The 13,185-nt window shown below is 43.0% G+C and overlaps 1 protein-coding gene across 9 annotated transcripts in view; it reads right to left on the bottom strand.

Moving 5' to 3' along the window:
* ACSBG1 (acyl-CoA synthetase bubblegum family member 1) overlaps positions 1–13,185 on the bottom strand; it is a 70,775-nt gene that overhangs the window by 1,776 nt on the left and 55,814 nt on the right. For 8 of the 9 annotated variants that reach the window (XM_075897617.1, XM_075897614.1, XM_075897619.1 and 5 more), the window contains 3 exons: positions 11,604–11,837; positions 8,660–8,877; positions 3,211–3,350 (listed from right to left, as the gene is read on the bottom strand). In XM_075897617.1, coding sequence (XP_075753732.1) covers positions 3,211–3,350; positions 8,660–8,877; positions 11,604–11,837 — 592 coding nt within the window. The remainder of the gene's footprint in view (positions 1–3,210; positions 3,351–8,659; positions 8,878–11,603; positions 11,838–13,185) is intronic. The other variant, XM_075897613.1, reaches the window with a different exon arrangement.

Genomic DNA, 13,185 nt, shown 5'->3' with positions numbered 1-13,185 from the left:
TAGGGCACCAAGGGTACATCTACACAGTACCATTATTTCGGAATAACAAAATGTGTGTCTACACACAAACAGTTATTTCGACAATGTCAAAATAATGTCCAGCCAGAGGACTTACTCTGACTCCTGTAACCCCCATTTTAGAAAAAGTAAGGAAAATTGGAGAAAGGGTGCTCTATTTCAAAATAAGCTATTTTGATTTAATCTACGCAATTAGCATAGCTCAAATTGTGTAGCTTAGCTTATTTTGAGTTAAGCACTGCTGTGCAGACATACCCTAAGTGGCCTCAATTCCCACTTAAAACAGTAAGAATTGAGAGCTGCTGAAGAGTATCAACATTTAAGTGAAACAGTCTAAACTACAATCCTAAGTCTACAAAATGGCACCATTTGTAGATTATTCCAAGATAAGATACTTTGTCAATTTGGCCATGTAATGTGAACAGGCGGGCTAATATGTATATGATGTGATCATAATTGAAACATCAAAATATTTAACATAGAAAAATCTCTGTATATACTTTGATTAAATTACCATCGCAGGCAGGTCTAGACTGCATTAAAACACACACAGCTGGCCTGGATCAGCTGACTTGGGCTTGCAGGGCTCAGACTGTAGGTCTATGAAATTTCAGTGTAGACATTTGGGCTTGGGTTAGAGTCCACTCTGTCCCCCTGCAAAGGAGGGGGAATTACAGAGCCTAGGATTGTGCTCAATCCTGAACCTCTACATTGCTATTTTTAGCCCTGCAGCCTGTGGGAGAAAAAAGGAGCTTGAAGCATGGGCCTGGTGCTTGAACCAAAGTAAATTAGAGTTATACTATGAGTAACAGACAGGTTGGGTCAAAAGCAGATGTTTGCCTGCAAGTCAGTGTCTTTTACTATCAGAACAGTTAGCATGGATAGAACTAGGATAGTGCAAGGACAGCCAGCTAAGTACATGATAAAATAGTTTGAAACAACAAGAATGAAAGCATAATGAGTAGTGAATCCTTTGGAGGAAAGCACAAGGGAAGATACCAAACATGTAATTCATGCATAAGATGATACGTACCGTGTGTGTTATACATTGTTTATTTCTATCTATAAATATTGGGATACCTCTAATTAATTCTTTAGTCTAGGGGGTAATAGTGAAATTCATACTATTGACTGAGCCATGTTCATTGCCCCGGTACATCTGGCTACCAAAACTATTAATGTACTTTGTCTGTGTACTTAAGTCCAATGGTCTTTGGGGAGTCTTGTGCAGTCTACCTGCAGAGTTGGCATGATATATTAAGGGAGCATACAAAAACGCACACAACTGAATGTTTATTATCACTGACGGATCAGGAGACCTGTCAGGACGCCACACCAGTAAATCCTAAAATGACTACACGGCCCAAGACCAGGGAGCTCAAGTTAGCTGCTGGTCTAGGCTCTGAGACTGAGTGATGTGGGCTTTTTTAGCACATTGTAGACGTACCCTGTTCTTCCAAATCAATTCCATTGTTATTTCAAGAAATGTATTCAAGTTGTTGTTTATAAAAATGGTTTACCAAAATTTATGTAATTCCATACATGTCTTGAGACAGAGCTGCTGTTTAAAATTAGAAAAAGGATTTTTCTTACACTTGTAGGTGAGGAGGAATCACTGGCCAAGGTAATAAATGTGAGTAACACTGGGATAACTAAGACTATAGCATACTCTGATAATATACTGGGCCCTTGTTTTAATTCTGTTCCTATAATATTTGCACTGTAACAAAGGACAAGCTTTCATTTGGGCTTGATCCAGTAGGTCAGCTATTCTTGTTCCTAAATTCATAGAATCATAGAATAATAGGACTGGAAGGGACCTCGAGAGGTCATCGAGTCCAGCCCCCCGCCCTCAAGGCAGGATCAAGCTCCGTCTACACCATCCCTGACAGATGTCTATCCAACCTGTTCTTAAATATCTCCAGAGAGGGAGATTCCACCACCTCCCTTGGCAATTTATTCCAATATTTGACCACCCTGACAGTTAGGAATTTTTTCCTAATGTCCAATCTAAACCTCCCCTGCTGCACTTTAAGCCCATTACTCCTTGTCCTGTCCGCAGAAACCAAGAGGAACAAATTTTCGCCTTCCTCCTTGTGACACCCTTTTAGATATTTGAAAACCGCTATCATGTCCCCCCTTAATCTTCTTTTTTCCAAACTAAACAAGCCCAGTTCATGAAGCCTGGCTTCATAGGTCATGTTCTCTAAACCTTTAATCATTCTTGTCGCTCTTCTCTGTACCCTTTCCAATTTCTCCACATCTTTCTTGAAATTCATTCCCTGATTTCTTCCTTGAAACACATGAGTGAAGAACTGGGTCTGATAGAAAGCAAACATTCTCTGAAGCACAAATCCTAATGAGCACACATGGCTCAAAGCCTCTTGTGTAAGTAGGTATAAATCTGTGTTGCCTTTTTTTATTATTATTGAGACTCTCAACTTCTAAGGACTCTGCCTGTCCAGCATGACAACTAGTCGGCTACGTCTACACTGGCCCCTTTTCCGAGAGGGGCATGCTAATTTCACAGGTCGTAATAGGGAAATCCACGGGGGATATTTAAATATCCCCTGCGGTATTTAAATAAAAATGTCCGCCGCTTTTTTCTGGCTTTTAGAAAAGCCGGAAAAGAGCGTCTACACTGGCCCCGATCCTCCGGAAAAAAGCCCTTTTCCGGAGGATCTCTTATTCCTACTTCAAAGTACTTCAAAGTCCTGTATACAAAAGACAAATGCTGTACTTTTTCATGAAGACTTCACTTCTGCTCTTTTGGGTTTTTCTTAATGAAAGTTAATTTGAACTTTATACTGAAATTAAGTCTTGTTTTATGCGTGGAAGAATATTAGAAATGGATGTAAAATATTTCTTCTGTTATAAAGTATATAGGCTAAATCTTGCTTGCTTTACTTACGAAAAATCTGACCTCAAATTTACTTATGTGAATAAAACCAGGGGACTGTAATTTGAACATTTTCCCCAATGTATGTGTGTGTGTAGTTCCCAGTTAGGAACTACACACACATACCCACTTTTGCTCTTTTCTAAAACAGAAAAACTATGCAGGAAATTTCAAATATTTTCACCCCTAGACTTCAGGCTTCATTAAATTAATAAAGTATACAGAAGATTTCAGATCTCAGGAGTTTAGTGGGGTGTGATTTTTATCAAAATCAACAGTAAAAGTAGTTTTACCTTTAAGGTCAGCAACATTGATAAGAACTTCTTTTGATCTCCAATCAACATAGCATTACTAACAATGGGCAGTTCCTTTTTGACAGCATCTTCTATTGGGATGGGAGGCACATTTTCACCTCCAGCTGTAATAATTAACTCTAGGCATAAAAATACATTTATTAGTTGAATTCAGATAATTTCCTCACAACTGTCTAAAGGGTAGGCTGCATTTTTGGTAACAGAAGATGTCAGGAATACCAAAGCTTTCAAAGAGAACAAAACGTGTTTAGCTGTGAAAATTAACCTTCCCAAAAAACAGATAAATCCTTTGCAATATCCCTAGAGGGCACTCTCTCTTTTTCTCCCTCTAATACACACAAACACACACTATTGTACATAAACAAAATCCTTTATATCAGATTGCAGATAATCTAAACTCTTGGTTAACCGAAGATTAATTATGACTCTTGAGGTGTTATTGATAACCTGGGGTTTTTAGAAGTTAGGCTCCCCTCACTGTTCTCTGGCATTCATTCTCTTTGTGCTCTGTTGTTAAGCTATCAAAAAGTCCTTTCACAGCTGGTGTAACCCATGTACTAATGTAGCTACTTTAAGAGGGGGCAATAGCAGTTAGTTGTGACTGGGTCACTGTTGCTAAGCTGATTTAGCACTCAAATGCTTCTGGAATGAGGTGTGATAGTTTGTGGTCTGCTCCAGTTGGGTCTGTCTCTGTTGCTGGGGTCAGACTCCATGAGGGAAAGGAGACAGGGCAGCTGCTTTTCTAAGGGCACGTCTATACTTACTGGTGGATTGATGCTCCGTAGGTCGATTTGCTGGTGTTCGATTTAGCAGGTCTAGTATAGCTCTACTTAATTGAACGCTGAGGGCAGCTCCCACTGACATCTGTACTCCTCACAGTTGCAAGGAATAAGGGAAGCTGATGGAAGCATTTGCTCCCGTCAGCCTCCCACTGTGTGGACAGTGGTAAGCCGACTCCAGCTACGGTATTTTATGTAGCTGGAATTGCATACCTTAAGCTGACCTTCCTGGTCCAGTGTAGACCAGGCCTAAGGGCCATATGTCCTGTGTGAGCTGGGAGAAGCTGAGCTCAGAAGTAGAAAGCAGACTGCTGTCCCTCATCCTGCAGCACTTTGCAGCGGGTAGTGATGACATTAACGCTCTACCAGGAAACATAAGCAATGTTAATCATAGCCAGGGGAACCTGGAAGGAAAAATAACTTCTTCTGCTTTAGCTGTATGCTTTGAATTATGTTTTGATTTTACCCAAACTGTTCTAGTTAACTTTCTCAGCTAGTGTGATCCTTCAGCTCTTCTTTAAATGTAGTAACAGGGAAAGAGTCATTCTATTTTGTTATTGTCAGGTTTTGCATTTTCTTGTAATGGGGCTTTCTTTAAGTCTGTATCCTTGGCTATGTCTAGACTGCAAGCCTCTTTCGAAAGAGAGCGTCTAGACTGCATGCGGAACTTTCGAAAAAGCAAGCCGCTTTTTCGAAAGAAAGCAGCAAGTGAGTCTGGATGCTCTCTTTCTAAAAAGCCCTGTTTGCTTTCAAGAACGCCTTTTTTCGAAAGAGCACTTTCGAAAAAAGGCATTCTTCCTCGTGGAATTAGGTTTACCGCCGTCGAAAGAAAAGCCGCGTTCTTTTGATTTAATTTTCGAAAAAAGGCTACTTTTTTCGAAAAAAACCCTGAGTCTGGACACAGCCCTTGTGACTTAACTGCCTGGTTAATCAGTTAGGAGAAATCCATAGCTAAGGAAAAGCATGGATTTCAACTGAGGATCCCTACAAGCAAGTGGAGAGACTATGGTTCAGATTCAGCAAATTGTGAAGAGACACTAACTGAGACTTAGATAATCTAAACCTAAGCTTTCGGGATCTCTCAGTTTCTTCTTACTGTGTTTTGTGTGAACTGAACTGTTCAAATTTTACTTTTGGCTTTCTCTTTATGTTTGTTATAACTGTGAAGATAATGTCAGTGGGTCATACTATAAAGATATTTTGTTGTAAAAATTAGATTACTTCATCATAAAATTTTATAAAATTATTTAATTAAAATGAATTTTAGTTTTTTTGGGACTTGAATGTGGAGAGGCTGACACTAAGCAATCCTTGCTGTAATTCCTTAGGGTGCATCTGCGCAGCACCCTTCCCTTGAAATAAGCTATGCAATTTACACTACGCAATTTACTTATTTCAATATAGCTTATTTCAAAACATCCCTTATCCCTTGTGCAATGAGGTTTACAGGGGCATCAGAATAGTGAGCCCATTATATTTTGATATACTGGGCTTGCTCTTAAGATGCAGAATAGCTGTTTCGGGATAGCTTTAGGCTTAGCTTTAGAGACTGAACTCTGTGTCTCCAGCTACTTTTCTATGTTTTTTGTTTGTTTGTTTTTTAAGGCACTGGAGAAGGGCATTGAAGACTAGCCCACCCAGTGTTACACTGGCACTATAACAAAAAGCAATCTTAGAACTACCAAGAAGGGGCAGGCCACTGCAAGCAAGCATATGGAGAGGGATCTTTTAAAAGAAGCCAATGGGGAGGAAGGAAGCACAAAACAGTCAAGGAGTAACCGCTACTTTAAACTTGTGTTCTCTGCTTGTACTGAAACTAAATCTTGTCCTTTTAAATGTAAAAACACTTTCCCCTTGTCTACAATAGGGGAGAAGTTTGAATTAAGATAGCTGAAGTTGTGTATGTTAACTACATAGCTTAAGTCGAAGTATCTTAACTCAAATTTTGACGTGTCCACACTGTAGGAAGTTGAAAGAAGCACACTCTCCCTTCAACTTCCCTTACTCCTTGAAGGACTACTGGCATCAATGGGAGTGCCCTCTCAGGTCTTCACTAGACCCACTAATTCGAACCCCGGAAGATTGACTACAGCTACTTCAATCTTAGCTGTAGCGTAGACATGCCCTTTAGAAATAATGCACTCAGTACAGAAAAAGGCAGACAACTATCCTGGACTTCAGGTACTACTGTAACTGAAAATCGTACATTAAGGGACTTGATCCTGCAAACACTTATATGAAAGTGTTCCACTTGACTTATGTACTTTCATTGAAGTCAATGGCACCACTGCTGCACGTGAACGGAAGCTCCTTTAGTATTTGCTCAATTCCTTAGTTGCCAAAACCGTATTCAAGACTTTGTGTTTGTATTACTTTTTATTTGGTTATTTGCCAAAATCTGTGGCATTTAATATAATTATAGAAATGTAACTGTTTCACTGGAATTATACTTTTGTTGATTATAAAAATATGCATATTGCAGTAGATATTAATTCTGGCAAACAGATGAGTCTAAGAAGGAAGCAAGGGAAATGAGAAGGGAAGAAAAGGTTACAGAAGATGGATGTTTTATTTCTTACAAGAAGCACTAGGGGCCTGTGACCCCTGCTCCCTACTCTTGCCAACCCCCTCTCGCAGGAGGTAGTCAAGCCCTGCTTAGCCCCAGCCAGCGGGGAGGGCCAGGCTGCAGCCATATCAGCCCAGGACCCTTCTCTCCCCTGCCTATCCACCCCCAGCCATGCCAACCCAACCCCCTTCTCCTGCCCCTCCCACCCCCCCTCAGCCATGTCCCCCCAGGCCCTTTCTCCCCCCCTCCTTGCCCCTACCAGCCCAGGTCCCTTCTCTTCCCTCTTCAGCCCAGCCCAGACCTTTTCTCCCTCCCAAACCCCGGCCGCATCCCGTGGGGCCCTTTCTCTCCTCTGCTCCCCTAGCCACGCCAACCTGGGCCCTTTCTCTCCCTGCCCCCAGCCACGATCTAAACCTAACCCCCCTCCCAGCCATGGTGGGCCCAGCTCTCTCCTCCTGGCTGACGGAGAAACGGGGGCTGCTTCCCCAGCTGCTGGGAGGCGTTTTGAGGCTCCGCATGGCTGCTGAGCACTGGCCAGGGGGAAGGAGGGAGGAGGCGGGGCGATACAGAGTGATGTGATGACATCAGTCTGGCATCCTGCAGGAAAAGGTATTTTTTTACAGAGAGAGAGATTAGACGGTCTGACTTGCGTGCTGTGTTTTATGGTAAAACTACTATTTGGCAGCTATCTTTGCCAAAAGAAATAGTTCAAGTTTCTCTTCCAAGTTTATAGTGAGTAGTGAGAGAGAGAAAGTAGAGTGGAGACAAGGAAGTCATTGCCTAAGATGTTCTGTTTACTTTTAAACCATCTTGTTGCTACTTATACACCCCTTCTGGTGCTATGTCTAGACTACAATGCTTTATCGGAAAAAGGTACGCACATTTTGTCAGTCAAAGCTTTTCTGAAATTCGGCCCATCCACACTGGGCCAAATTTCGGAAAATCCTCCTCTTCCATGGAAGAAGGAAAACAGGGCTTCCAAAAGAGCACATCTGCTCTTCCACAAAAAAAATTGGAAGAGCAGACACGTTCCCTAGACACATAGAAAACCCCAGTTCCCTGGAAAAACCCCATAGTCTAGATATAGCCTGGGATATCGTATACTTTGTGGATCAGCATTTCTTTCAAACTCTCTGCAATAATTAATTGACCAACCCCAACTAAATCATCCCAGCAAGGATTTGTCAAGCTGGGACTTTAAAACCTCTAGGGATAGAGATTTCACCACCTCCCTAGGTAACCCATTCCAGTGCTTCTCCACCCTCCTAGTGAAATAGTTTTTCCTAATATCCAGCCTATCCCTCCCCCACTGCACCTTGAGACCATTGTGCTTCATTCTGCCATCTGTCATTACTGAGAACAGCCTCTCTCCATTTTCTTTGGAACTTCCCTTCAGGTAGTTAAAGGCTGCTATCAAATCCCCCCCTCAGTCTTCTCCTCTTCAGACTAAATAAGCCCAAATCCCTTAGCTTCTCCTCGTAGGCCATGTGCTCCAGCCCTCTAATCATTTTGGTTGTCCTCTGCTGGACCCTCTCCAATGCGTGCAAAACATAGTGATTGTCTAATATCATTGTCTGAATATTTTGATCAGATGGCAGAACAAGGAGCAATGGTCTCAAGTTGTGGTGGGAGAGGTCCAGGTTGGATATTAGGAAAAACTATTTCACTAGGAGGGTGGTGAAGCACTGGAATGGGTTACCTGGGGAGGTGGTGGAATCTCCATCCTTAGAGATTTTCAAATCCCGATTTGACAAAGCCCTGGCTGGGCTGATTTAGTTGGGATTGGTCCTGCTTTGGGTAGGGGGTTGGACTTGATGACCTCCTGAGGTCTCTTGCAACCCTATGATTCTATTAAAGGACTTAGGAAGATTCAAATCAGGATTGGATATTTACAGGAATAACAAAATATCTAGAATTACCATTAATGCTAACAAAAGCTCCTCTTGCAATACTTAAGTCAATCACGGTGGAGGACCACAAGCCTGATTCAAGAAGGCATTTCCACATGCTTATCTGTTGTATAACTGAACAACACTGAATAATTACTAATACTATAAGACAGAAAAAAGTGATTGTCTTTTACCTTTAATTCTCCCAGTAACATAGATGAAGCCATCTTTGTCTAACTTTCCTAGGTCTCCAGAATGCAACCACCCATCATCATCAATGGCTTCTTTTGTTTTATCCTCCATATTTAAATAACCCATGAAAATGGTTCTTCCCCAGAAACAAATTTCTCCATTGCCATCTGCATCCTCATTTACCAGTTTCACTTTGCAGCCAGGTACTGCTTTGCCACAGCTATAAAGGAATAAGAAGAAAAATATGTATAAGGAATGTTTTCCAGACAAAATATAGAGTGAACCTTTACAATATCTCATCTCTAAGATCTCGGGAAGATATAAAGAAACATATTCCCATCATTGTTAGAAAGTTATGGGCCAGAAACTCAGCTGATGCAAAGCTACAGTGCAAGCTGAGTTCGGTATATTATACCTGCTCAGGATTTTGCCCTGTGTTGCTACTTAAGTGGACTTTTTAAATTGTGGAGCATTAAACATACATTTGAAATCTTCGATGTGTGCATCATTCCCTCTTAAGTAGCCAGCTCTTTGATTTAATAGTTGTGCTCTGGGTTAAAGTGTGGGGAAAGCCACATACTCAGTTTCTGGCATGAAGACAGCCATGGGCTGCAAGAGAGAGCCTTAAAGATGGAGTAGTTAAGGAGAGAACAATGAAAATCTAGATCACAACTCTATCCACTAGACTACTGTCTCTCAAGTTCAAAGTTCAATGGACACTATAGCAAGTTAAATCTAAATTCTAAAGCACATCAAGCTGGAGATGCTGTAGCAGCTTTTCACGCTTTTCATGCATTTTACTGAATTAAATATAGATACATAGATTCATCCTGTCCTTTCCTAATTTTCTGCAGATTTTTGTTGTAAAAATGCATAAATATGTGGTAGAAATTGACAAGGATGGAAACTAGAAATTTTAGCAGTTGGATCCAGTGCAATTAGGGCTTTTGACACCTGTGCAGATGTGTGAGGTAACCTGGGATTGTGGAGTCGATAGGTAAGAGAAAAGAGGGAGCTTCATCCCCCCATTCGTTCTAAACTTTTATTTACAGTGAGGATAACTGGTTAGTAAAGTCAGTTTATAGGAAGGTGCTGAGTAAATCACTCAGCAGCATAAATCATGCAGGAATTCATTCCATAATTTCACTGAAGTATGATTAATCAATCAGGCTTTGCATAGCTGTTCTGTTCAGGAAGAGGAAGGAAAAATGCACCCTGATCCAGGGGAACCCCCCCCTTTTCTCTGTCTATATGGGGTTCCTGGTCAATTCAACCTTGGAAGCAAGGACCCAGTAGCTTCTTACATGGTCCACCTCAACACTCTTTTCTGTATTAACATACTAGCTGGACTTACCTGGCATTGCTCGGGAAACCGGAGGAACAAAATTTAGAACATTTAGGAAAAGAGGGGACCCTGAGCCAGGGGACCCCCAGAGCCACAGATCCTGGGGGCTGATAGCTCCTGGTCTGCACCTGACCCTCTGAGAGCAGCAGAACCTGCCTCCCCCCAGCCCTCTGGAGAACAGTACACAGTCATGCGGCCAGTAGCAAGGGGACTTCTTTTTGCAAGGTTGGCTCAGGGATCCACCTGCCCTGCCTTGCCAAGCAAAAGCTCAGCGCTCACATCTAACCCCGATGGCTGGAACCAGACACAGAGGAGCCCCACTCACAGTACGAACAGCAGCCGGCTGGCTAGCAGTGTAATGCATCGAGGATTTAACCCAGCCCCTCCGCCCTGCGCTGCAGCAGGTACATGGATTCCTTCTTCTCAGCTAGCCCAGAGAGCTGAGCAGAAAGGCTGGCTGGCTTTGGTTTTGGTTTCCGGAGAGTGGAGGTAGCAGGGGGGGAGCGACCCCGGGTGGAGGGGAGGTTACATGCGGGAGGGGTGATCCAGCTCGCACCAAGGGCTGCAGGTGCCACGGGGGGCAGGGCGGGTGCCCGAGCCATTGTGCACATGAGGGTGGGGGTGAGGGTCAGTTGTGTAACCTCACAGGTGGGAGGGGGCGAGTCCCGGGAGTCTACCCACGAGAGGGGTGCCCCAGCTCGCACCCGGGGCCACAGGTGCTGCAGGGGGCAGGGTAGGACCCGGATTGGGTCCAAAAGTACCTTAAAAACCTTCTCCTGGATGAAAGGTTATCCCATGCAAAATTTGGTTGCGGTAGCTCTTATAGGGTATGTCTAGACTACATGCCTCTGCCGACAGAGGCATGTAGATTAGGCTACCCGGCATAAGAAAATGAAGCGGCGATTTAAATAATCGCTGCTTCATTTAAATTTAAATGGCTGCCGCGCTGAGCCGATCAGCTGTTTGTCGGCTCAGCGCTGTAGTCTGGACGCTCCGCGGTCGACATCAAAGGCATTTGTCAACCTCCCCGGTATGCGGAAAGTTTACCAGGGAGGTCAACAAATGCCTTTGATGTCAACCGCGGAGCATCCAGACTACAGCGCTGAGCCGACAAACAGCTGATCGGCTCAGCGCGGCAGCCATTTAAATTTAAATGAAGCGGCGATTATTTAAATCGCCGTTTCATTTTCCTATGACGGGTAGCCTAATCTACATGCCTCTGTTGCCAGAGGCATGTAGTCTAGACATACCCATAGTGTCCAAGTTGTTAGCGCACAAACTTACCAACATTCTCCGTTATATATTAGATAGGGTGGTACTTAGACAGATGTGGTGGAAGAAAATCAGATTCTCTGTCTGTGTGGGGCACTATTTACACTGAAATATACAGATTTTGATTCCAAAAACAAAGACAAAGATGTGGCAAATTCATTGAATAATGTGTCATTCTGTACCACAAATTAATAACCCAGAAATTGCCTTATACAAGGACATGAAAGAAGGATTGGGAAAGAAAAACAGTGGGAACAGCAGGCATCACGGGCATTCTCATCTTGGCAGAATTGCTTGGTTTCTACATTTAAAACATTCTGTAAAATTACCTGCGACGTCTGTAAACATATGGCCCAGACATGCAGTGCGGACCCGTGGTCTCACTCATCCCATACGCCTCATACAAGGGGATATTCAGACTCAAGAAAAAATCCAGAGTTTCTGTAGTGAGAGGAGCAGCACCACAGAAATGCTTCTGACAGTGGGAAAATCCCAGAGCGTTGCGGATTTTTGCAAGTACTAAATAGTCTGCTAATCTTGTTCGAAAGGGCTTCAAGTCACTGCTGAATGAAAAACACACAGAAAAAGATAGTGAAATTCAGAGGAAATGTAAATAATTTTCAAAACAAGCCAACTTTGTGTTTCAGTTACATATTCATTATTTGGTTTTAAATGTCTAGGCACATTAGTTCCCATTTGTATCATTTTACAGAATGTCCTTCCCTAAATACTAACTCCAAACACTAGGGACATACCAATTTTGCAGATTCATGAAGAGCTGATGAAATGCATTGTGGAGATCACTGTTTTCACTATTCTTTGATTCTTTATTGCTTAAATGTGTGCCAGTGCCAACAAAATCTAGGATCCTTAAGATAACAAGAGCCTCATTGTCTGGGCAAGTCAATAAACTTGTCTGGGAAACCAAATCAGTACAGACATGCAGTGGTTTGGGGAAACACTATGGCTGCGTCTAGACTGGCAAGTTTTTCCGCAAAAGCAGCTGCTTTGCGGAAAAACTTGCCAGCTGTTTACACTGGCCGCTTGAATTTCCGCAAGAACATTGACAATCTCATGTAAGATTGTCAGTGTTCTTGCGGAAATGCTATGCTGCTCCCGTTCGGGCAAAAGCCCTCTTGCACAAATGCTTTTGCGCAAGAGGGCCAGTGTAGACAATGCGGTATTGTTTTGCGCAAAAAAGCCCTGATGGCGAAAATGACGATCGGGGCTTTCTTGTGCAAAACCACGTCTAGATTGGCACGGACACTTTTCCACAAAAAGTGCTTTTGCACAAAAGCGTCCGTGCCAATCTAGACGCTCTTTTCCGCAAATGCTTTTAATGGAAAAACTTTTCTGTTAAAAGCATTTGCGGAAAATCATGCCAGTCTAGATGTAGCCTCTGGGTATGTGTCTAGCCCATGCCAGTTGATGGGCTGTTTCATTGTGGTGTAAACTTCCAGGCTACGGCTGGAGCCTGAGCTCTGGAACCTTCGCACCTCATAGTGCCCTAGAACTGGGGCCCAAGTTCAGAAGTCTACACACCAATGAAACAGCCCTGCAGTCAAGCCCCAGGAGCCCAGGTTGGCTGGCTTAGGCCAGCAGTGGGTTTTAATTTGAGGTGTACATGGACCGTATAATGTCTTGCCCCTACTATACATAAATTCACAATAAAATGCTATCCTCCCTCAGGCTCTATAAATCTGTTTCTATTTGGTGGGGGAAGGGCATGATTAATCTTCGGGTCTCTGTAGAGAACATAAGAACCTAAGAACAGCTGAACTCAGTATCCTATCTTCTGACAGCAGTGGTGCAAAGTGGTACAATCCACATTACCTACAGCTGGAGGAGCTGCTGGCTGTTCTGCAACATTCCCTGCTGCCCAGCCCAGCAGGGAAAGGAAGCCAGCAGCTC

This window comes from Pelodiscus sinensis, chromosome 14 (assembly GCF_049634645.1).
Source record: "Pelodiscus sinensis isolate JC-2024 chromosome 14, ASM4963464v1, whole genome shotgun sequence".
Classification (NCBI taxonomy): domain Eukaryota; kingdom Metazoa; phylum Chordata; order Testudines; family Trionychidae; genus Pelodiscus; species Pelodiscus sinensis.
Note: the sequence above shows the minus strand (reverse complement) of the source record. Positions and strands in the feature narration are given on the sequence as shown.